At 36.9% G+C, this 23,145-nt stretch overlaps 1 protein-coding gene across 3 annotated transcripts in view; it reads right to left on the reverse strand.

Moving 5' to 3' along the window:
* The window catches only part of DLC1 (DLC1 Rho GTPase activating protein), a 521,314-nt gene that overhangs the window by 300,863 nt on the left and 197,306 nt on the right, over nucleotides 1-23,145 (reverse strand). For all 3 annotated transcript variants that reach the window (XM_023219153.3, XM_023219149.3, XM_023219146.3), the window contains exons 3-4: nucleotides 17,208-17,357; nucleotides 9,573-9,713 (exon numbers count right to left, since the gene is read on the reverse strand). Coding sequence is in view for 2 of the 3 variants with exons in the window: in XM_023219149.3 (XP_023074917.2) it covers nucleotides 9,573-9,713; nucleotides 17,208-17,357 (291 nt within the window). In the remaining variant the exon portion in view is untranslated. The remainder of the gene's footprint in view (nucleotides 1-9,572; nucleotides 9,714-17,207; nucleotides 17,358-23,145) is intronic.

Here is a 23,145-nt window from a genome sequence, read left to right on the forward strand (position 1 = left end):
TTCCTTCCTTCCTTCCTTCCTTCCTTCCTTCCTTCCTTCCTTCCTTCCTCTCTCTCTCTCTATTTTCTTTCATTCATTCATTCATTCATTCATTCATTCATTCATTCATTCAAGGTCTCCCTGTGTTTCCCAGGCTAGAGTACAGTGGCTATTCATAAGCATGATTATAGCACACTACAGCATTGAATTCCAGACCTTAGGAATTCTCCTGCCTCAGCCTCCTGAGTAGTTGGGACTACAGTCTCCCACTATCTGTAGCATAATGTATACATGTCTTTAACATTTAATCATCTGTTAATAACTTAAATTTGGTATTCATTGTAATGCCATTTCATAACCATGTATTTGGGTATTTGCTGCTTGTGTCAGAGTATGTGCCCCATGAAGGTGACGTCTTGGCTTGTGTGGTAGCGCCTGCAGAGCTACTCCCAGGCTCCTCCTCAGGACCAGGGAACCAATAACCCAGCAGCTGGGAATAGCAGATGCCAATGGCTGTGGCTGCTTTCCCTGTTGGGAAAGGCTCTGGGCCTCAAATAACTGCCCCACTCAACATTCCAGTACTTTCTAGGACCAGCCTAAAGTCGTGGTTGGCTGGTACAGGATGCAGAGGTCCAGCCCCCTCGCCTTAATTTGTAACAACTCTGAAAGGTCACCTAGGCCTCAGAGCTTTCCAAGGAATACACGGAGGCTGAAGTTGTCATTGCATGGCAGCTCAGTCCAACTCTGTTCCCCCTCAGTCTACCTTCCTTATGTCCAATCATGTCTATCTCTTGAGAACACTCACCAATATGCCTTTCCAGGAAATTCTTGGTCTCACAGTCTGATTCTAAGAATTCCAATCATGTCATACCCCTTTTTTATGTTTTGAAAATTCTGTCTCAATACCTGGCACAGTGGTTTATGCATAACCCTAATTGGTTCTTTATAACTTTTTTTAAAAAGTGGGTTAGGTCTCATAATCTAATAATGATAATGTTCAAAACCTTAATAGTATTTGACTTCAACTACATTATAAATTGAGAAGGCTCTGTTTAATTAAAAATGTAGAATAATATAAAGACATAAAGAGATTAAAGAGCCATATTATGCATGTCTTATAATTTTGTTCTTTGTTTTTGGATTATCTTACCTTAAAATAAGGAGTTCAATTATCTAATAAGTATAAGAAACTTTTGACTTCACTAGTAATAAAAAAGGTCCTTTAATATGCAATTCCTTTTTGGTTCCATGTAACTACATAAGGGAATATTAGAAATGCAGATCACAAAGCATGTAGAACCTCCTGCCGTTGTGTGTGTGGGTGTATGTGTGTGTAGCATTGGACTTAACACAAAATACAAAAAGAAAACTCCAAATACATTAAGTGGGAGAATGATCTCACAACTCTGATATATCCACAAAATGCTAAATGTGAAATTAAATATTTGATTAATATTTGCTTGGGAAATATCTTTAAATGGAAATTCTACTAGTTTTCAATTGTAAATGTTCATCTTCTAAAAAATCATTTAATATTCTGACTTAATTCCACAAAAGAAACAACATAAAAAATAACGTCCAGTGATCTATGTAAAACCCTGTGTTCTAAAGTATTGAATTTGTTCTACATTAAGACCTCAATGATTTGGGCCAGCAGAACCCTAGACCTGGGCTAGGTTGAGTTGCTCTAATCTGGAGTCTGCTGTCTTTTACATTTTGTTTTTGTTTCTTATTGTCTGTCCAGTCCAGGGTTCAGAACTCACTGATGAAGAAACCTTAGAAATGAATGCAATGCCTTAGCAACAGGGAAGTACTGGGGGTAACTTTGTGGGGATACTCTTGGAAATGAAACAGGCTTGTCCCAGAGGCTGCCTGGACATAAAAAAAAAAAAAATTCTTCAACATTTTCCTCTCTCTTATAATTTGTTTAGTCTAGAATTTAAATGAAATCTGTGTCATGGATTACTCAAAAAACATCTTATAAAGAAGGCCAATATATAAAAGAGATAAAGCTCAGTCAGCTTGGCTGGGACAGGTATAGGAAGGCAGTTTTGGGGGTGCCCTAGAGTGCATGGTGGGAGTGGCCCTGATTTATTTGGTTGTTAGTGCTTATTTGCATCATTCTCTGCATTTCATATTATAACTAATTTGGTAAATGCTAAATTACTACAGTCCTGATACAAAGATGGGGACTTCAAAATGAATAAACAAAACAACAACAACAACAACATGGATAAAGCAATCTACAGTAAAGATGAAACAACGAGAGTCAATTTCATAACATCAATGGAGTTTCCTTTGAAGGAATCTACTGATTCAGGAGGTCATCTGGATTATACCAGCTTGTTAAAGTAGAAAGACTAGAGAATCGCTAAAACCCAACAATGACAACAAAAATATAAGGAGTATAGACGATTGATTGAAAAATAAATGAAACGAGAACATATAGTATTCATTAAATACCCAAAACATCAAGGATAAAGGAGGTTTTCAAGTGATGGCATCTCAGGACTCCATGAGGATACAGAGTAAACAATTCCTTTACTTTCAGATTTCTGTTACGTGAGTCCAAATACTTCGATATGTGATTTTCAGACTACTCAGATGGTTGGCTTACATTTTTATTGTTTCACTTCGAAATTTGGTATGCGGTTGATTCAGCTCAAAACTATAGTCAAGAAGGCTGTCTGTGTAAACTTGGTATATTCACATGAAATCCTTGCTTAAACCTTTCAATGACTTCAACTGTCTTTAAGATGTGAGCACAGAGGCCATCAAATGCCTGGGACAGAATTAATTGTCAATCTGTTAGCAAGAAGGTAGAAAAATATGGGGAAATATTTAACATGTAATTAGAGCTTTGAGACAACTAGGTTTGAAATGAATAAAGTGAAGACTGTGAAAATGACTTAACAGTTATTATTACTCCTCAGTACTATGAATTATACTCTTGGTTGCTATGTTGTGGCATGCTGTTGGCTTGCCATTTTATATTGCCCAGAAGTGACTGGCAGTTGTTATTTTTCTTGGACGAAAATATGAGTTGAATTCAAGAAATCAACATTGGTCTATGGAAAAACTAAATTTTTCTCATTGTAATGATGATAACATGCAAAGTACTATTCATATGACTAAAATCTTAGGTTGCAGGAATGATTTTAAAATATTTTTTATGCTATTAATCTATTCAATTCTAACCTATCATTCATATGTGTTCATTTTTTCCCATATTTCTTTTGGTTTTATGAATTCTGCTCCAGATACTTAATTAACCAGATTACTACAAACTAAACACAAGGGAGAAAAACAAGGTTGCCAGCCCCCAAAATTATTTAAGTATTATGTGTTCAGAGCTTAGTATTATATGTATAAAGATATAAGTTATTCTTGACAGAATGAAATTCCAAGATTCAAAGTGGAAAGATGTATTTGAGGAGGTGACTGTAAAGATGGAATAACTCATCACAGACAAGACTGTCTTGAGTTAACATGTAAATGAATTGGAAACAGACGTCAGTATCTTAAAACAACAAGAAATGAGAGAATTTTGAATTTATTTAAAATATAAAAGTAAATGACTGTGGAAATATTTCTGTTTGGTCCAGAGTTAATGAATTGAACATTTATTTATTATTTCAAAATTCAGACTAGGTGAATGAAATCCTCTATGCTTTTAAATCATAGAATTCTAAGAAATATCACATTATAATAATCATTGAACAATTTCCTTTTTAGAAACATTTTGTTTCCAGCTCTCTGGTGGCTCAATTCTTCTTTAAAAAGCTATAATTTTGCCTATTTTTCTTTCTCATAAACAATGAGGATCTTACCAACAGAAGCAAATCTTTCTTTAAAAATCCACATACTTTAACGTGATGGCTTTGTCATGTCAAAATAAAATTGTCATATTTAAAAGCATTACATCAAAAGACATTCTTTTCTAAGACTATTACATTTGTGTTTAAATGTTTTAATTAAAAACTGCATTAATTCAAATTTTTTGATGTTTCTGAAGAAGTTGTCTGAACTTTCCTTAAAAATTCCATGTATATCATTTTTTCCTGTAGTATGTTGACTGTTTCTTTTCTCAGGATATGAAAGCTAATAATAACACATGTGACATTATAAAATACTGTTTAAATTCTAGCCAATTTTACCTTGAATTCTTTCCCCAAGACTTCAGTGAAAATAAACATTTGCAGTTTCTACTTGTAAAAGACAGTACTTTATCCTTCTGTTTTGTTTTAAATATTGAACAGCATTAGGGAAAATTGCCAATCTTCTTAAAAAATTCATCTGATAACCATTTAAGCAAACATATAGTATATAATAACATGGTGAAAAAAAATAAAGCTATCACTAACATTTTGCCTTTAAATTTAATTTTAAAAGATACTTTAAAATGATGTGAAAGGTAGAATTTCAATATTATTTTTTCGATTTTATTACCTCTCACTAATATATCACAAGCACAGTGACTTTAGTTTAATGATCATATCTATGGGATATGTGATTGGATTTAGAGATATAAAACGTGGTTTACATTGAAATTACTAAGGGAAAACCTTGGTTGTTTTTCTTTTGTTTTTGGATCAGTTTTATTTTTGCTTATATGTGGTATAGTTGGAACAAATGCAAATGACATTTTATAGTTTCATAGAAGAATCAGTTTTCAAATATACCTAAAGTATGGCCTAATTTATTGCAAAGGTAATACCGTGCAATGATCCATTAGGAAATAAACTCAAACGAAGTAATCCTTGTCAATGTACCTGCAGCATATTTATTATTTGTAGCAAAGACATTCACATGTTCAACACTGAGTTGCTTCACTGAATAACTGACTGAACCATGAAAACTCAAATGTAGCATTTCTTTATGGGGAGTTGCACAGTCTTTAAAATCTGATGGAGTTCTTGACAGTCTTCCCAGAAATGTGTAAATATATACATTTAAAAATTATGTATAAAAATATGTAAAAGGATGCATATATAAATTATGCATGCATAATTTAAAATATAATTTTACAGGTTCAGGAATGTAGTTGATGAATAAATTCCAAAATAAGAATTTTTTTTTTCCTAATCCCTTGTGGCTAATTCATCATAGAGTAATGTCATACTCCCAATCAGACTGTCTTAGACATCTTTAATAAACTCTCCACTGAAATAGTATTTTATTGGCATTGTAATTTTTATTTTTAAGCAGTGCCACATGGAATTCTTACTTTTCCAGTGGCAGTAATTAACAAGTTGATTATTGTTTGTAAAAGGCACCCATTAACCTTTGTTCTACCTTAGAAGCTTTTCTGTTTTGAAACTATTTCTCAGATCATTCCAGAGCTGAAACTTCTATCCCAGATACAAACAAAACTACACTATACATTGGTAACAATAAACAAATCTGCATTTGTGGTTTCTGTGTTTATCCTGAGCAACAGTTTTATACATAATTAATATCATTTATACGGACAGATTATATGACTACATAAGAACTTAATAATTACTAATTTGGTTTGCTTTAAAAATTCTGCATAGTTAAGAATTATTCAACACAGGCTTTTTGAAAATAACATCAAAATAACACTTCAGAAAATAACATCTGATGCGAATATATATACACACACACAAGTACACAAATATATGCATATATAATCTATTTTATGTGTATACATATATACACATTCATTCATACACATATACGTATGTAAACATATATATGTAAAATCTGTGGTGGATGTATGATTTAGAAAATGATGTTAGAAGCATGTAACCTACACTATGCTTTGATGAGCCAGCCATTGTTTTTTATTGCTCAGTAAACCTCTTCTTGTGCACATTGAGTATTCAAATATTAGTGACATTTTGTTTCCGATATGATAACAGCTCAAGCCAATTTATATTAGTCCTGTGAATCCGGGTGTATTATAGTGTTCAGGAGCCTTGAGGATCTGGATACCATATCCTGTGTACTCTTGATGATGATCTTGGTTATTCTACACAGTGAAATGCTAGACTCTCCTTGTTCCTTCAGTTACTTATTTTACAAACAGCATTTTTTTTTCTTGTTATCTGGGGCTTGGATCTTTTCTTCATAAATATTTGATTAATACTGATTTAATGAATATCTGCGCTTATAAGTAAAGTATCTTTAAGAAAAACAACTACCACAAAACCTCAGCGATTTTAATGTTCAGCTTTAAAACCTTTCATGAAACAATCCTATATTTATTAATACCAGGAACAACTCAAGCCACTGAAGAAAGAGTGATATCAGTGTACTGCTATACAGTGAATCAAAGCACTTTACGTAAAATGATACAGGGCCTGCGGGTTGTTTATGGAAGAGTCTAGTATGAAAGGTATTGTGAGACTGTGTCAAAAGAACCAAACAGAATTCAAGAGAGAAACTGATGAGCTTGGTGACATGACACAATAGGCCTCTTCTTTTTACTAATGTGTGTTTTGACAGTGGATAACTTACATTTTAACTTTTTCTTTTTTTTTTATGAAATACATCTCAGAAATCTATATTAATGCTTAATTTTCAGCATGATCTATACATAGAATTAATGAAAAATCTGATGATGACTCATTGGTCCTATTCTAAGAATAAGTTTAAAAGAAAAATAATCTTATTGAAAAATAGGCATTTAGAAACCCAGAGACCTTACACACAAAAGGAAAGCCAAATTTCTGTGGGTGTTACTGTGGTCACCACTATAAACAGATTTCATAGCAGCAAATCAAAGGTAACCTTAATTATGGAATGAAGGTGGGCAGGCTGTCAAATTGTCATTACAGAGCAGCAGGTTAGTTCATTATCGTTTGATGTATTAAGTAGGTGTTCTTTGAATTTCATATTTCTACTTAATATTAAAATTACAACTTTTGTTCATGGTAAAAAGAACAGCTCTGTAGGCTATCACCGTTTTCTCTCTCTTCCTAAAGTATCTAGACTGTTACTACATATCATTTATTCCTTAAGCTCCAAATTGTGGGAGAAAGTATCTGTTTAATCTCTCATAGACAAAATTCTTCATTCTGATATTCCAACCAGAAAATTGATCCATGGCCCAATAATTACTTTTGAACTGTAGTGAAAAGGGTGTACCTAAAAGAATAGCAACACCAATAACAAGAAAAAAGAAAATGCCCCCACACAAATTGAAACAATTATTCCCCTCTAACCAAAAGTGTAGCTTCATCCATGTCTGCAAAGGACATGGTCTCATTCCTTTTTATGACTGCATAGTATTCCATGGTGTATATGTACGACATTTTCTTTATCCAGTCTATCATTGGTGGGCATTTGGGTTGGTTCCATGTCTTTGCTACTGTAAACAGTGCTTTAATAAACATACATGTACATGTGTCTTTACAGAAGAATGATTTATATTCCTTTGGATATATACTCAGTAATGGGACTGCTGGGTCAAATGATATTTCTGATTCTAGATCCTTGAGGAATTGTCACATTGACTTCTACAATGGTTGAACTAATTTACATTCCCACCTTAAACCTAGATGGCGGGTCGATAGGTGCAGCAAACCACCATGGCACACATACACATACGTATGTAACAAACCTGCACGTTCTGCACATGTATCCTGGAACTTAAAAAATAAGAAAAATAGGCCAGGCGCGGGGGCTCACGCCTGTATTCCCAGCACTTTGGGAGGCTGAGGCGGGTGGATCACGAGGTTAGGAGATCAAGACCATCCTGGCTAACACAGTGAAAGCCAGTCTCTACTAAAAATACAAAAAATTAGACGGGCGTGGTGGCCGATGCCTGTAATCCCAGCTACTCGGGAGGCTGAGGCAGGAGAATGGAGTGAACCTGGGGGGTGGAGCTTGCAGTGAGCCGAGATCAGGCCACAGCACTCCAGCCTGGGCAACAGAGCAAGACTCCGTCTCAAAAAAAAATTTTTTTAAAATATATATATATATATGTGTGTGTGTGTGTGTGTGTGTACATATGTACTTCTGTGTAACTGTATTAACCACATTTATAAACACAGGGGTAACTGAAGAAAAGACTAAGCAGCTGCACACATTCTTCAACACATTGTTATGAATTGAGACACTCATACACTGAAATTTGTATATTCCAAGAGAGAAAGTGGATGCCATTGGTAATGATATCAGGGAGAAAAGAACTGCCCTGCAGGATAGTAGCAGGTGCTTTAAAAAGTGAATTATCTTGCCAGTTCTTCCTATTCCCAATATATGCAGTATTATCATAGCCTGTATAGCATTTCACTGTTTACATACTTACCTCCTTTTGCTGGAATGTAAGCTGTTTAAAGACAGGGAATATGTTTTATTCTTCTCCAACTCTTTTTCACATAGCCTCGTGCATGGCATGTAGTAGATGTTCAATAAATATTTATTCCATAAAAATGTTTTGGATATGAATAACATAGGGAATTTAATTTCTATGTAAATATTTAAACCATGCATATCTGTCATTTAAATGATATATTCATTTTTCTTTCAATTGCAGCAAATCTATCATGTTTTAAAATCAAAGCATTATCTTCTGAGTCCTATTTTAGACTTGACTTTCATTTTAAAGGCAGTGAACAAGCAATCCAAACTTGTTTTTTTGTGTTAAGCTACCATGGGCGTAAAAAATAATATGATGCTATGATTTTCACTAAACTAGGAAAGGTTATTTTGAAACTACTGGGATTTTAGATATTTGAAGTGGTAATTACTTCCTCCATAAATGTTACCTTCTAGAGTCAAATACTATTTTCCTGTTGCATTTCAACTCTTTCCTTAAGGGAAAATGTCTTTTATTCACAATTTACACATGAAGCATTTCAAACCAAAGCAGTTTCCTCCTTTCACAGTATATTATTCCATGTGGAATAATTTGTTTTAATAGCATTGTAAAGTCTACTAAGTATCATAATAATAATGACAGTACCTTACATTTATTCAGTACTTATTCTGTGCCAATCATTTCACTAAGCACTTTTTATATGTGCTCTTTCATTTAATTCCCACAGAAAATTTTTGATGTGGGTGATTTTATATCTCTGTATATAAACCTATTATCTATCAATCAATCTATCTGTGTCTATATCAATCTAAATATCTTTATATAATTATTATCTATCCATCCATCTACATCTATCTCTATCATCTCTTTCTCTTTACCAATCAATCAGTCTATCTGTTCATCCATCCATCCATCATCATCTGTCATCTATCATTCATCACATTTTAGAGAAACAATTTTCTAACTGGTAAGCAATGTGGTCAGGACAATAGTGTAGGGAAAGCCATCTCCAGATTTTGCCTTCTTGGTTCTTTAAAGCTCTGAGTATCTAGCAATGAAATTTAATTAGCACGTTTTGAATAATTCTTGATACATGACTTGTTTCAGTGAAGTGCTTGTGTTATCATTTATAAAACAAACAACATGTTTCTAGGGTTGTACTTAATCAAATAAATTAAATATTGTTAAGTCTCTATGGCTAAGATTCCAACAGTATTTATTCTATATTGAATGAATATCAACTCTTACCTGATGATCATCAACATTTACACGTAAAGACTGTCTGTTATCATTTAGAACTCACCGTAGTCTTGGGTTTGGTTCCAGAATTGGCCACTGGGGTGGAAGATGGGAGGTCCATGGACTCAGTGTTAGAAGGCAAATTTGCTTGTGTCTGATTTACTGAAATGGTATCTGCTCCACTTTCAGATCCTGATTCCAGATCCTATTAAAAACAAATGCACTGGTATGAAGGATGTGCGAATGTTCCCAAATGCCCTTGTTCCTACCTCCAGCACTTTGTCACTTCTTCCTTCTCCCAATACACATGAATACACTAAAGAGTTGCTGACAACTGACACTGACGTGTCACACATAATAATGCATTATTTTGTAAGAACGATTGTGCTCATCAGAGGGTCTGCAAATACTTGACAAAGAGGTAACATATTGTTTGGTAATTTAACAGCTTAGTGTGCATTGGAAGGGCCAGGAGTGTAGCTAGGTAAGGCACTGCAGAGAAGTTAGAAGGCAGAAGCCCACAGCCACACCTTCCTTACTGTATGACCTTGAATCACTCACTGACACTCCTCTGGCTATACAGTGCTGCCCAGAGTTCCTCACAGGGACACTGGATCTCAAATACAGAGAGAGTTCTCATTTCTCCTTACCTCAATCTCTTCTATGTTCCTATTCAACCTCTATGGTGACAACTATTACGGTGGACTGGAATAGTTTAGCTCAAATGTCTATCTAATAAACTGAGGGCAGGAATTATGTTTTGTCATGTGTCATTCAATTCCCTTGTTTGAAAATGGGTATAATGATAGTAGAAACTCATGGAGTTTCATGAGCATAAAGCAAAGTGCTTGTAATTGGCTCCTAATAATTTTCATTAAATGCTAGCTACTTCCATAAATATTGTTATTATTAATATTATTATGTTTTCTTAGCAACTACTACATAGTGTGAGGTCAAGACATGTCTGTTGAGTGGATATAATTACCTGGTAATCTCTGCCAATGCTGTGCATTTAATATATCATATGCTTTCTTTGAGTTATAGGTGGTTTGATTGCACAGAGGAAAGGTAGGAGGGGGAAACTGCAGAGGGGATGGAGCAAAGGCACCTATCACTCTAGGCTTTTAATCTGAGAAAACTGTGAGTTAAATATCTCTATGTATCCTCTTTATACATCTCAACTTTGCCATGGTTCACATGGTCAAATATCAGGTCCTGCACCCCAACTCTCTGGTCTTAGCTTTGCCATTCTCTTGCATCTTGGTCCTGCCTGCTCTTGGTCATTTCTTTTAATACAGTAAGCTGATGTCTACAGCAGGGACTAGGTCCTACGCTCTTTCTTGTCCCTTGTCCCAGTGTTTCCCTTTGCTGGCCCTTTCTTGTCACTCCGATCTCAGCTTGAATATTACTACCTCAGAGCAGCATCCGTTGACATTTTAAACCAAAGAACTTTCCTCTCTTCAACCTCTATAGCATATCATTCTCTATTTTACAATCGTCTTTGCTTGTTAATCTACTACATATTCTGTCTATCTATCTATCTATCTATCTATCTATCTATCTATCTATCTTCTATGAATTTGCCTATCTACCTATCCATCTATGCATCCATCTCTTTTTATAATTCTTGTCTGTCTTCCTCTGTTAGAATCTATGTAGAGCAGGGACTTCAGCTGTCTTGTCTACTGATGTGTCCACAGGTGTTAGTACAGTGCCTGGCAGATAGAACATGATCATTAAATACAGTTTTATGAAGAAACAACTAGACTGACAAATATAAATCCCTTTCCCTTTTTTTTTTTGAGACGGAGTCTCGCTCTGTCACCCAGGCTGGAGTGCAGTGGCGCGATCTCTGCTCACTGCAAGCTCCACCTCCCGGGTTCACGCCATTCTCCTGGCTCAGCCTCCTGAGTAGCTGGGACTACAAGCGTCCGCCACGGCGCCCGGCTAATATTTTTGTATTTTTAGTAGAGACAGGGTTTCACTATGTTAGCCAGGATGGTCTCGATCTCCTGACCTTGTGATCCGCCCGCCTCGGCCTCCCAAAGTGCTGGGATTACAGGCGTGAGCCACCGCGCCTGGCCACCTTTCCTTTCTTAATTCTCATAATAGAAGTAATTTTATAATTTCTGCTATAAAATTATGTGATCAAAAGCATTGAAACTAAATTTTCTTTGGTTGGAAGGGTGCAAAAGACATATGCAGCAAAAAATAACTCTCTTTAAATGTATGTGCGTGTGCGTGCGTGCATGTGTGTGTGTGTGTGTGCGTGCCTGTGTGTAAAAGACATAACTCTGACCAAATATCTGATGCCTGGAGTGATTTTGGATCAGGGCCATGTCTTTTTTTTTTTTTTTTTTTTTTTGCATAGAAAAGACAAACAACATGTTACCTTAAGAATATGATTCATTACACTTTCAAATTGGATCAACATCAAGTAGTCTTAAATAGCAGATAATTTATAAACATTGAATGCATAGTCGTAAGTAGCAGGTAATTTATAAGTCATTTATATTTGACCTTTAGGTATATTAGAAATATTTTGCATTAATTTCCTGCTTGTGATTTGATTAGATAAATAATAGAGTAATCTTGCATCTTTCGAACAGTATAATGCTTCCAAGGTGAAATAATAACTTTTTAAAACTCTACCATTTATTGCATTTTTACCTTTGGCAGACAAGGCTGTACAACCATTATCTGCTTCAATGTTCATCAACTTTATGTGGAAGGCACCATCATCACACGAGAGATGGTGGGTGAAGCCAAGGCTTAAGGTAGATAACTTGACCAAAGTCATATCCCAAGGCAGAGCTGGCATTAGAGTTCAGGTCTGTCTGACCCCAGAATTCAACTTTTTATAGTAACCACAATGATATTCTGCAGGGGCCTCAAACACAACTAAACAAGTAATTTTAACAGGATCATCAATGTGTAGTTTAGTACAAATCTTTATTATTTTCTCTTCTGTCCTCTGTTCAATTTGAGAAATTACCCAAAAGCTCTCCCAAAATCTTTCACATCCACTCTCTCCTTTAATTTTCCACTGCTACCATAAGCAAATCAAGCAGTGAATAAACCCTGGGTAATCATTACAACTGCCAACTCATAATTTCCCTGTGACCCACCCCCCCACCTTGCTTTGTGTAATTAATCCTACAAGACATCTTCCTGCAAGACTCCATCCATCAGTGTTATCCTATGCTTCCAATTATGCCAGGCAATGGGAATATAGAGCTCTCTGTGGGGTTTATACCATGGCAGGGACTCCAGTGATGTGTGTACTAGAAGTGCTTATACCACTCAACCCACTCAGGGAAGGGTGCATCTTGTGGTCCATTGGTTGTTCTGATCTGGAGATCACAAGAGAACGTCTCACTGGTGACCCTCAATATGGAGAAGGGAATGGAAGCTGTGGTGATTCCCAGGGAGAATATTCAAAGGCAGACAAAGGGAGAATTGAGTCTAGAATCTTGATATAGGATTTCAGAGGCAGTTGTATGAAGAGGAGCCATTGAAGGGTCTGGAAAGCAACTGTTGAAGAATACAAGGAAAAATAGGAGAGTGGCCAGAAGCCAGGGGAGGAGTGAAAGTGAAGGAAGAGAAGCAATTCAATCGCATCTGATGCTGTGGGGAGAGACTGAACAGGCACTACTGGATTTGTCAGATAAGACAAGCAGTGGGGAGAAATGATGGAGCAATAGCCAATAATTAAGAAAGAGGCTGTGTGTGGTGGCTCATGCCTGTAATCTCAACACATTGCAGGGCGAAGGTGGGAAAACTGCTTGAGGCCAGGAGCTCTAGACTAGCCTGGGCAACATAGAGAAACCCCATCTCTTCAATAATTAAAAAAAAATATTAGCCAGTCATGGTGATATATGCGTATATTCCCAGCAACCCAGGAGGCTGAGGCAGGAGGATTGTTTGAGCCCAGGAGTTTGAGGCTGCAGTGATTTATTTATTGTGCCAGTGCACTCCAGCCTGAGCAACAAATATTAAGCATGCAAATTAAAAGAACAAGACCTTGGCTGGGCATAGTGGCTCATGCCTGTAATCCCAGCACTTTTGGAGGCCGAGGTGGGCAGATCATGAGGTCAGGAGATAGAAACCATTCTGGCCAACATGGTGAAACCCTGTCTCTACTAAAAATTCAGAAATTAGCTGGGCATGGTGGTGCATGCTTGTAATCACAGCTACTTGGGAGTCTGAGGCAGGAGAATCATTTGAACCCAGGAGGCGGAGCTTGCAGTGAGCCGAGATCGCGCCACTGCACTCCAGTGACAGAGCGAGACTTCATCTCAAAAAACAAACAAATAAACAAACAAAAACAAGACCTTGTCTCTAGAAAATAAAAATAAATTGTAAATCAGGAAAGAAATATAAGATGAAGAGGAGATTAAAGTTTGGCTTAAAAATGAAGGGATGAACTACGGCAATATCTGAAAGAGGGTCAAGAGAAAAAAGAACAATTAACTCTTCCCCATCCACATCTCTTCTCCTACCCACTAACAGCAGAGTCAAACTAAGGAAGGATTTATTGAATAGGTAGGTGGTGGAGAAAATACAGAATGCTGTGGTGAGAGACTGCTTTGGCACTGCTGGGTTTGTCAGATGAGAGAAGGGGTGGGGAGAAATGGTGGAGCAATAGCCAACAATTAAATCAAGAAAGAGGTTGAGTGTGATGGCTTATGCCTGTAATCCCAACACATTGGGAGGCTGAGGTGGAAAGATTGCTTGAGGCCAGGAGCCCTAGAACATAGAGCTGGGCAACATAGAGAAACCCCATCTCTACAAAAAAAAAAAAAAAAAAAAAAAAAAATAGCCCGCCATGGTGATGCATGCCTGTAGTCCCAACTATACTTGCTATTGAGAAAAAGGGTGAAGACTAACAGGAAGAGAGCAATGGAATTTGAACCTAAGTGAGAGTCTGAATAACTGGTAGAGCAAAGCAGGAGGTGGGAAGGAATGGGGATGAGGATGGAGACAGATCAGTATTAGATGACAGGAGCAGCACATCTTTTATTGGTGTTGGAGGAGAGAAAGAAGCAAAGAGGCACCTATAGCTGTTTGCAGGTGTGATGCTGGGACATCTTTCAATGGTCTCATTTTTCTATGAGAAGAGGAAGGCAAGGGTGTTAAGAGGTAAGGATGCTAAGAGATAAGTGCAAGTAAGATTGTTGAATGGCTACCTTGAAATATGGGAGAAGATCTAGGGAGACCAAAAGATACTGCAGAACAGCAGGGGAGGCCCAGTCAAAGGTGGTAGAGTGGTTCTGGCCTGTATGTGTCTGAACTTCCCTATGATGTCATTGAAATATCCCAAGAGACCGTCAACATCCCGTTAATTAAACATTGACTACAAAACTATTCCTAATTCAAACTTCAAAATATGTCATTATTAGGAAGAAAACACCCTGACTGTCTGACAACCATGGAATTCCATGCATCCATCCATCCATCCATCTATCCAGTTGTACTTATCTCATTGTAAATAAAATATTGGCATGTTGGGCAGGCTTCTAATATAGCAGAATGAGCATAGGCTTTGGAGTCTGACAGATGTGCAAATCTCACCTGCTGGGTGACCTTTGGTAAATAACTCACTGCTCCCCATCAGTGTGAATACAGGTAAATTACTCATCCTCTGTTTCTGAAGCTCAGATTTCTCATGGTAGGACTGTCAAGAGGTTAAATGAAGTAACTTACATAAAGGTTAGCACTCACTAAATACTTAGTCTTCATCTCATCCCCTGTCCCCATTCATCCTATGAGATTGGCTATCTCAGTAAGCACCAAGAGACTGGCACACTGTGAGTGCCTGGATAAAATCAGGCTTGCAAGGGAGAAAACCACCAGACCCTGGGCTCTGTTGATTCACCAGGCCATAGCCAATTTATAAGGCTTTATCTACGCAGCCTCCTTTAAACCTTTTTCTCTACCTGTGCTTTAATTTGTTTTTATGTTAAAGACATCCTTAAAGACTGTATTATTCTTGATAGTTTTTATTATATGCAGAACTTATTCTGGCATTTTCTCATAAATATTCTCAAACTGGGGTGGAGTTGAGGGGCAGTGAGTGTTTCACTGTGTGTCTTGTTCTTCCTGCTAATCTATAAATTCACAGTGAAGTATGAGGGTGGGGCAGAGGCAGTGTGTCCTCTGTATCTGGGCCAGTGCTCCTTGGTAGATGGTCAAGATCCTAATCCTGCCATTATAATCCTCTTATTCCACCACACAATTATCAAAAGGAGTGGAAACTTCTGTGGGAAAAAATTTGATGGTGAAAGAATGTTAAAATTAGCTTTAAATTCCAAGGAACATAAATAAAGAACAAGAGGTGACCCAGAAAAACATAAAGATCAAAAAGCAGTTTCCAGGGCTTTGGGATATGTCTTATTCATCTCTAGCTCAAGGCCTGGTGTGAGTGAGTCTAGTACAAGGGGGAGGAAGGAGAATTAACCATGTACTCTGTGCTTGATCCGTGCAATACCTCCTACATACATTTTTTTCATTTATGCCTCCCAAAGAGCCATTAGTTAGGAAATAATATCTCCATTTTTCACATGAACGCGCAGTCGAGAAATTAAATAACTTTATGTTCCCAGAAAGTCAGGTATAATGCTGGCATTTGAACTCAGACCTTCACACTCCAAAGTTCATAATGTTTCCACTGTATTATTTTGCGTATTCTGAATATCTCTATTTACAGACCTAACAATTGTGATACTCCATGAGATAATGTGTGCAATATAAAGTCCAGTTGACAATTTAAATGGAGGCAGAAGAATATGTATCAAATCATTTGATAGACAACAGTTATATTTCAGTAGATGCTTAAATTTATATATATGTTTTTCTACTGCTTTGATTTCAGGTAAATACAAATTTCTTGATTTAATATGTTTATTATTGAATAACACAAGTAATACATGAGTTGAATAGTGATTCATAGGTTAATTATAAGTAAACTCAACCATCACATTTGCTAGATCTGTACAAACTAAGTCATTTAATATGATGCTGATAGTAAATATGTAAAGCGTATAGTAGATCCTAGAATCTGTCTTCCAAATTTTGAGTGCTGGACTCTCAGAGGAGTGTCTGTATTATGTAAAATTGATGCATAATAAGATGAAATTCTCAACTCTGTCTCTTTCACTGTATCTCACTAAGTGAATTTTAGAGTCTTCTCAAGTTAATCTCATCTAAATTCTTTCTTGTAGTGTGTTGGGCTAGTTCAACTAGCATCCATCCAGGCATCCATCCATGCATCCATCCATCCATCCATCTATCCAGTTATTCATGTAGTAAATCTATAATAGGAATCTTCTACTTGCAATACAAATTTGTAGGACAGTGACAGACACAGTACTTGCTAATAGAGTCTCATATCAGAGAAGACTGGCAATTAAGGAAGGTTCAATCACTACAAAGCATAATTTCCCAAGGTGACTTTCCTTCCTGTTTAATGAAAAGCATGTTCTTTTGTATCATCCATTTCTCCGTGGCTTGTTTGCATAGAAGTATGCCTAGAATGTATGCATGATGCATAGAAGTATTTTGGTTATCTTTATGTTACTGTATTAGAGTCATAAGTTGTTAGATGCCATTAACAAGGATGTTTCCTTTGCAAGAGGGACTGTATAAAGTACAGAGATACGACTCCTATGGGAAAATAAGTAGAAAGTGGAAATCTCACAGGAACGTGCCGCCGCAGGTTCATTGGTGTGCCTGACGGAGAGGAGCTGGTGCTGAGGGCATTCTCTATGTCCTGATCAAGCTGGTCCAGTTTCATAATCAGCAGCACCATGGAGTCCAGCCGCGCCCTATCTCGATCTTCTCTTATTTCCTGAGGAACAGAACATGTTGTTACTGAATCTGAAAGGCCATTTCTTAATAAGAATAAAAAGTTCCCTGTTCTTCAATGTGACAAAAGGGACACTGGGTAATAGGCAGTCTTTAATTAGAAGAGAAGTTCCATTCTGTATCATCAATGGGCTCTTCATTGGGAAGATACTGACCTAGTGCCAAGAAAGCATTTTACATGAATATTAAATATATATCTTGTAAAACAAAGTGCAGTGAAAAAAGAAGTATAACAACAATGAGTAATGGCATGTATTTACTATTTTCCCACTACTTATTTTTGGTAAAAATTACGTATTTTTCTTCTTTTTTGAGAGTACAACTTGATTATTTAAAAGGTACTAATAATTGTTTGTGGCTAGACATTTAGGGATGCATATGAGATAATATTTTTGAAGACTCTTTTGCAATATAGTAAAAACACTGGAAAAGAATTAAGCGAGGCAAGTTTTCTGTTTGCAGGGGAACAGTTTTCCTAGTATGGGGCCATTTACCCATGGCTACTTAAAGCTATATCCTAACTAAAATTTCTTCTTTTGAATTTCTTTTCTTTCACACACTTTTATAAAACAGCTCCCACAACAATTTGTATTTTTGTAAATGACTATGGTTACTTGCTCTCAATTCTCTATACTACAGACATATATTGATAGAAATATTTTTGCTTATAGGAGTAAAGCTTCTCATTGAGCCTATAGAGTTACTTGGGCATGACTCTACCATTCTGGTGTGTTTAAGTCAAGTCAGTTAGTTCTAGGAATCTTCCAGATTCCCTGTGTTGTGCAAGGTATTAGGATGGGTTAGGGTATTGGCTAAAAAAAAAAAAAATACCATAGAAACACAGTTAGGTTCTTCAAAAGGAACATCTACAGAGAAATGTCATGCACTCAGGGTCGGCTCTTTCGAGGCAAGTCATCATTTGTGACTTATGTTGCCATCCTCTCCATTGGTCTGATTATATTGATCTGGGTGAAATCAGCTTTAAAAGGACCACCAGTGGCTGATCTCAGTGGGAAAATACATCTTGACAGAAGCCTGAGGGCTCTCAATACAATGGTGGCAGATTGAGGATTCACCTTGGTGATGGTTCCTTGTGAGATGAATCCGATGACTGCCCGAATCACAACTTCCTTTTTTTTAAAATTTGCTGTTTATTTTAATCCTTCTAAATTCCCCCCAGCCACCATTAAAAGGCACCCCCAAAGAACAGGGTCTAGGATAATTTTGTGGGTTAATCTAATTTTACAGAACTTTCTATATCTTAAACAGCGAGAGCAGACTGTTAATATTACAGAGGCATTATCTTGGACATGTCAGATAATTGGTTTATCAGATTAAATTGGTCAATCAATTAATTAAGCTAAAATCGGATATGTTACTTGAGTAAACTGAACTTGTGCATGGTTTAATAGATTAATGCAAATTGAAACAGCTAGCCCTGTTTTCACAAAGACAGATTAATTTTGAGAATACGTTAAGCATTTTTTGAGGCATGCTAATTCTTTCAGATTACCACGCTGTTGTTATTACTTCAGTCTCCTCCTATTGTCCCTGCTGTCTAAAACACTTAATAAGGCTGTGACAGCAAATTACATTTTTTTGTCATCATAAACTATTCTTGTAAAGGGGTCCATGATATTTGCGAACAAACAGACCTGTTCCTTTCCATGTATCCTATCCCTCACAGCAACAGAACTTTGTTACATTCAAAGAAGTGTTATTGATAGTATGATCGTGCTTATAACTTATTTAGGTTAATTCCCTTCTAAATATTCCAGATAATGGAAAAATCTGATTAAATAGTAATTAAATCCCCGAAATCACTCCTCCCACGAGCTTCATTATATACTTTCTTTTAAACCAAAGTTGTGTTTGGCAAGATGATGATCTTTGCATCTCTATTTCCACATATGATTTTGTGTGATCGTCTTTCCTTTCTCAGTTATAATGTCCTCAAGGACAAAGATTTGATTTTTCTACCTGGCAGACATAAGTCAAGTTATACACTGCTCGTGCAATTTATTTTCAGGAATAATAATAATGAAATCAATCGGAGCCACTGAAATAACACCTCCCAAAGCCTTAGAAAATATTTCTTGATATTTTCCAGCTACTATGTTAATGTTGGATACAGCAGTATATCCTGCAGCTATCCTAGACAGATCAGCAGTAGTCTCAGAAACAATTTGTCTTTGAATTAACTGGATGCTGACATCGTGCTTTAAAAACATTTTCAAATCCATGGGATGAAGATCAAATTATTTTAAATGATCTGCCAAAAGGATTGAAACCAAACATTCTTACTCTGTGATACTCCTTTAGAGAAATAAGCCTATTTTGATTCCTTTTTCTTCTTGGATGCATCCTTATTCACCATCCATTACATTTAGCCTGAAGGGTCAAGTACACAGACCAGTATCATATGTTACACATTCAAAAAAAAACTTCACAAAATAGAATGACGGCAAACCTGATGCTTTGGATAAACACTATTGCTCTCGTTTTCAAAGCCCCAGTATTAATATTTCACAAAATTTTAACCTTTCATATGTTGATGGCTACACTCCAGCAAATGTTTTCACGCCTGAAAACAGAGCAGCATATTTGCAGATTTTGTCTAAGTGGACATCTACAGTGGACTTAAAAAACTCCCTGTCACTACAGTCCAGGAAGAGAAACTTCTTAACAAATGAAGCTGCCTATAATGAAATTAGTATTTCAGTAACCTCTGTAAATCAAGACCAAGATGCTAAACTCTCTTCCCTCTATCTTTCCTTCCTTCTTCCCTTTAGTCACTGGTCCAAGGGACTGAATATTTATCAGTAAGAAAGACAGATAAAATCTCTGTTTTCCTGAATGTTATAGTCAACCACAGGAAGACAATGAAAATCAACAGAGTCTTAAGTAAGATAGTTTCAAATGGGAACAAATGTAAGAAGAAAATAAGTAGGGTACTGAGATACAGAGTAACTGCAAGGTTGTAGCCTGGTCACAGAAGAGCTCTTTGCAGAAGTGAGAGTTAAATCATGATGAGAGAGAGGGGGAGGATGAAATGGAGGAGATGATAGAGAGGCAGAGATAAAGATAGAAAAGAGAGAGAATAAGAAGAAGGAGGAGGAAAAGGAAGAGGAGGAGAAGTGGGGGCGGAAGGGAGCTGTGATTGAAAGGAAGTCAAAAAGGATGAGGAAAACTGGGAAAACAGTGTTCAAGTAGAGCGAAGAGTAACGCAGTGATGTTAAGGAGGAAATGGGTTTGGTTAATAAGAGAATCAGAAAAAATACAGGAAAGTTGAAGGAGAGGAAGCGAGAGGGAGAGGGAATGAGTGCTAGTGCAAAATGAGGCTGGATTTAAATACGAGACACCATTTTTTGTTTTAAAGGTCACTATAAAGTGGTAAGTTTCATTCTTTGTGTAATGGAGGCCACTGTCAAGGTATAAGCAAAGGAGTGATTTAGTACATTTTATAAACTTTTAGATTCCTTTCTTTCTCCCTTCCTTCCGTTTTTTCCTTTTTGAAACAAGGTCTCACTCTGTTGCCCAGGCTGTACTGCAGTGCCAGTGGCACAATCGTGGCTCACTGCAGCCTAGATCTCTCAGGATCCAAGCGATCCTTCTATCTCAGCCTCCCAAGTAGCTGGTACTATAGGCACGTGCCACCAGATCTGGCTTTTTTTTTTTTTGTATTTTTTGTAGAGACAGGATTTCGCCATGTTGCCCGGGCTGGTCTCAAACTCCTGGACTCAAGAGATATTCTCATCTCAGCTTCCCAAAGTGCTGGGATTACAGGTGTGAGCCACTGCATCCGGCCTAGTTTTCTTAATACATATTGTCAATCAAAATTTTTGAAACCTTACAATACTTTCCATCCAGCAATGCCCCATGACTAATGCATGCTCTTTATCCTAAGGTTATTTTTTCTAGTTTTGGTCTTGTTAGGCTGAAGTCTAAACTGAACACATATTCAGTGATGGTAAAGAAATAACAGGTTATTTTATTACAAGACACCATACATTTTAAGATCAAAGTGGAATAGGAAAAGGCACTGTTTGGGGAGCATATTTCTTAGGAGCAGGAAATGGGTGGGCCATGGTATGTTGGTAAATGTTTAGCAACTGAATCTCCAAATAAAATGAAGGTCCTTATTTGTGAATTTCCATGGGGTAAATACTCCCCTGACCCATTTCAAGCTGCCAACAAGATGTTACTGACTGCAGGGTTGGAAGAAATGTGCACAATTGGCCCATTTGAGCTGGTGTGAACCAGTGTCAGCTGGCATATGGTGACTCCAAAACACACTGGGGTAGGGGTCAGAAGGATGGAGAATTCTTCTTAGAATTTGACTTGAATAGAAACATTGATAGTTACAAATATAGTTATAATTATGGTTTAGTCAACATAATAACATATTAAAATAATGCATTTTATTTTTTTAATACATTTATTTTCCTTAATATTGGAAGGAATTTCCTGGGCAACAGGGATTAACATTACTAAGGAATTACCTGAACAACAAGGAATTTACCTTGTTGCCCAGGTAAATTTTAGTATGAATTGTAGATTTAAATTTTGTCTACTTCTGGGATGGGCATGGTGGCTCACGCCTGTGATCTTAGCATTTTGGGAAGCAGAGGCGGGTGGATCACTTGAGGTGAGGAGTTGGAAACCAACCTGGCCAACATGGTGAAACCCCATCTCTGCTAAAAAAAGAAAAAAAAAAAATATATATATATGTATAGACAGACAGGCATGGTGGCAGGCACCTGTAATCCTAGCTACTTGGGAGGCCTGAGGCAGGAGAATCACTTGAACCTGGGAGGTGGAGGCTGCAGTGAGCCGAGATTGCACCATTGTACTCCAGCCTGGGCAATGAGAGTGAAACTCCATCTCAAATTAATTAATGAATTAATTAATTTCGTGTACTTCTGGAAGATTTTTTTTCAGTAGTGGCTCCTTTAGCTCTCTTCCTTGCTCTATTTGTTATTTATGTTTGTAAACTTCTTTAAAATTAACTATAATTAACATGTTTTTTATTTCAACTTTTATCTTAGACTCAGAACTGCATGTGCAGGCTTGTTACATGGGTATATTGTGTGATGCTGAGGTCTGGGGTACGATTGATCATGTCATCCAGCTAGTGAGCGTAATGCACAATAGGTAGTTTTTCAACCCTTGCCTCCTTCCCTCCTTATCCCCTCTGTGGTACCCAGTGTCTGTTGTTCCCATCTTTATGTCTATGAGTGCCCAACAGTTAATGTATTTTTATATTCACATTTATACTTAAGTCAAAACACAATTCTTTAAGTTACTGATATGTCATTTGGATACTTCACTCAACAACAAATAATTCGGAAATATAAAAGTTCAAGGTTCCAGTGCCTTGATTTTGCAGATGAGAAAATTGAACTCCAAGGAGTTTTTAAAATCCTTTGGTAAAGTCAAGACTAGAACCTGGCTCTTCCCACTCCCCTTCCTGTTAGCTTTCTAGTTCTACATGTTGGTTTCCCTCCATGTTAAACATTTTAAATTTTATGCCCACTTGGGTATCATGAATTCTCTCCTCAACTTCTGCATCCTGGTTTTTCTTCCTGTCAATATACAGAAACTGTGTTTTTGAAGAACGTCAATTACTACAACGTTAATTGCAAGAAACCTGTGAAGTCGTCTTGCCCTGTTGTTTTCTTTTCTTTCTTTTCCCTTTTCTTTTCTTCCCTCCCTCCCTCCCTCCCTCCCTCCCTTCCTTCCTTCCTTCCTTCCTTCCTTCCTTCCTTCCT

This window comes from Piliocolobus tephrosceles, chromosome 7, assembly GCF_002776525.5.
Source record: "Piliocolobus tephrosceles isolate RC106 chromosome 7, ASM277652v3, whole genome shotgun sequence".
NCBI lineage: Eukaryota > Metazoa > Chordata > Mammalia > Primates > Cercopithecidae > Piliocolobus > Piliocolobus tephrosceles.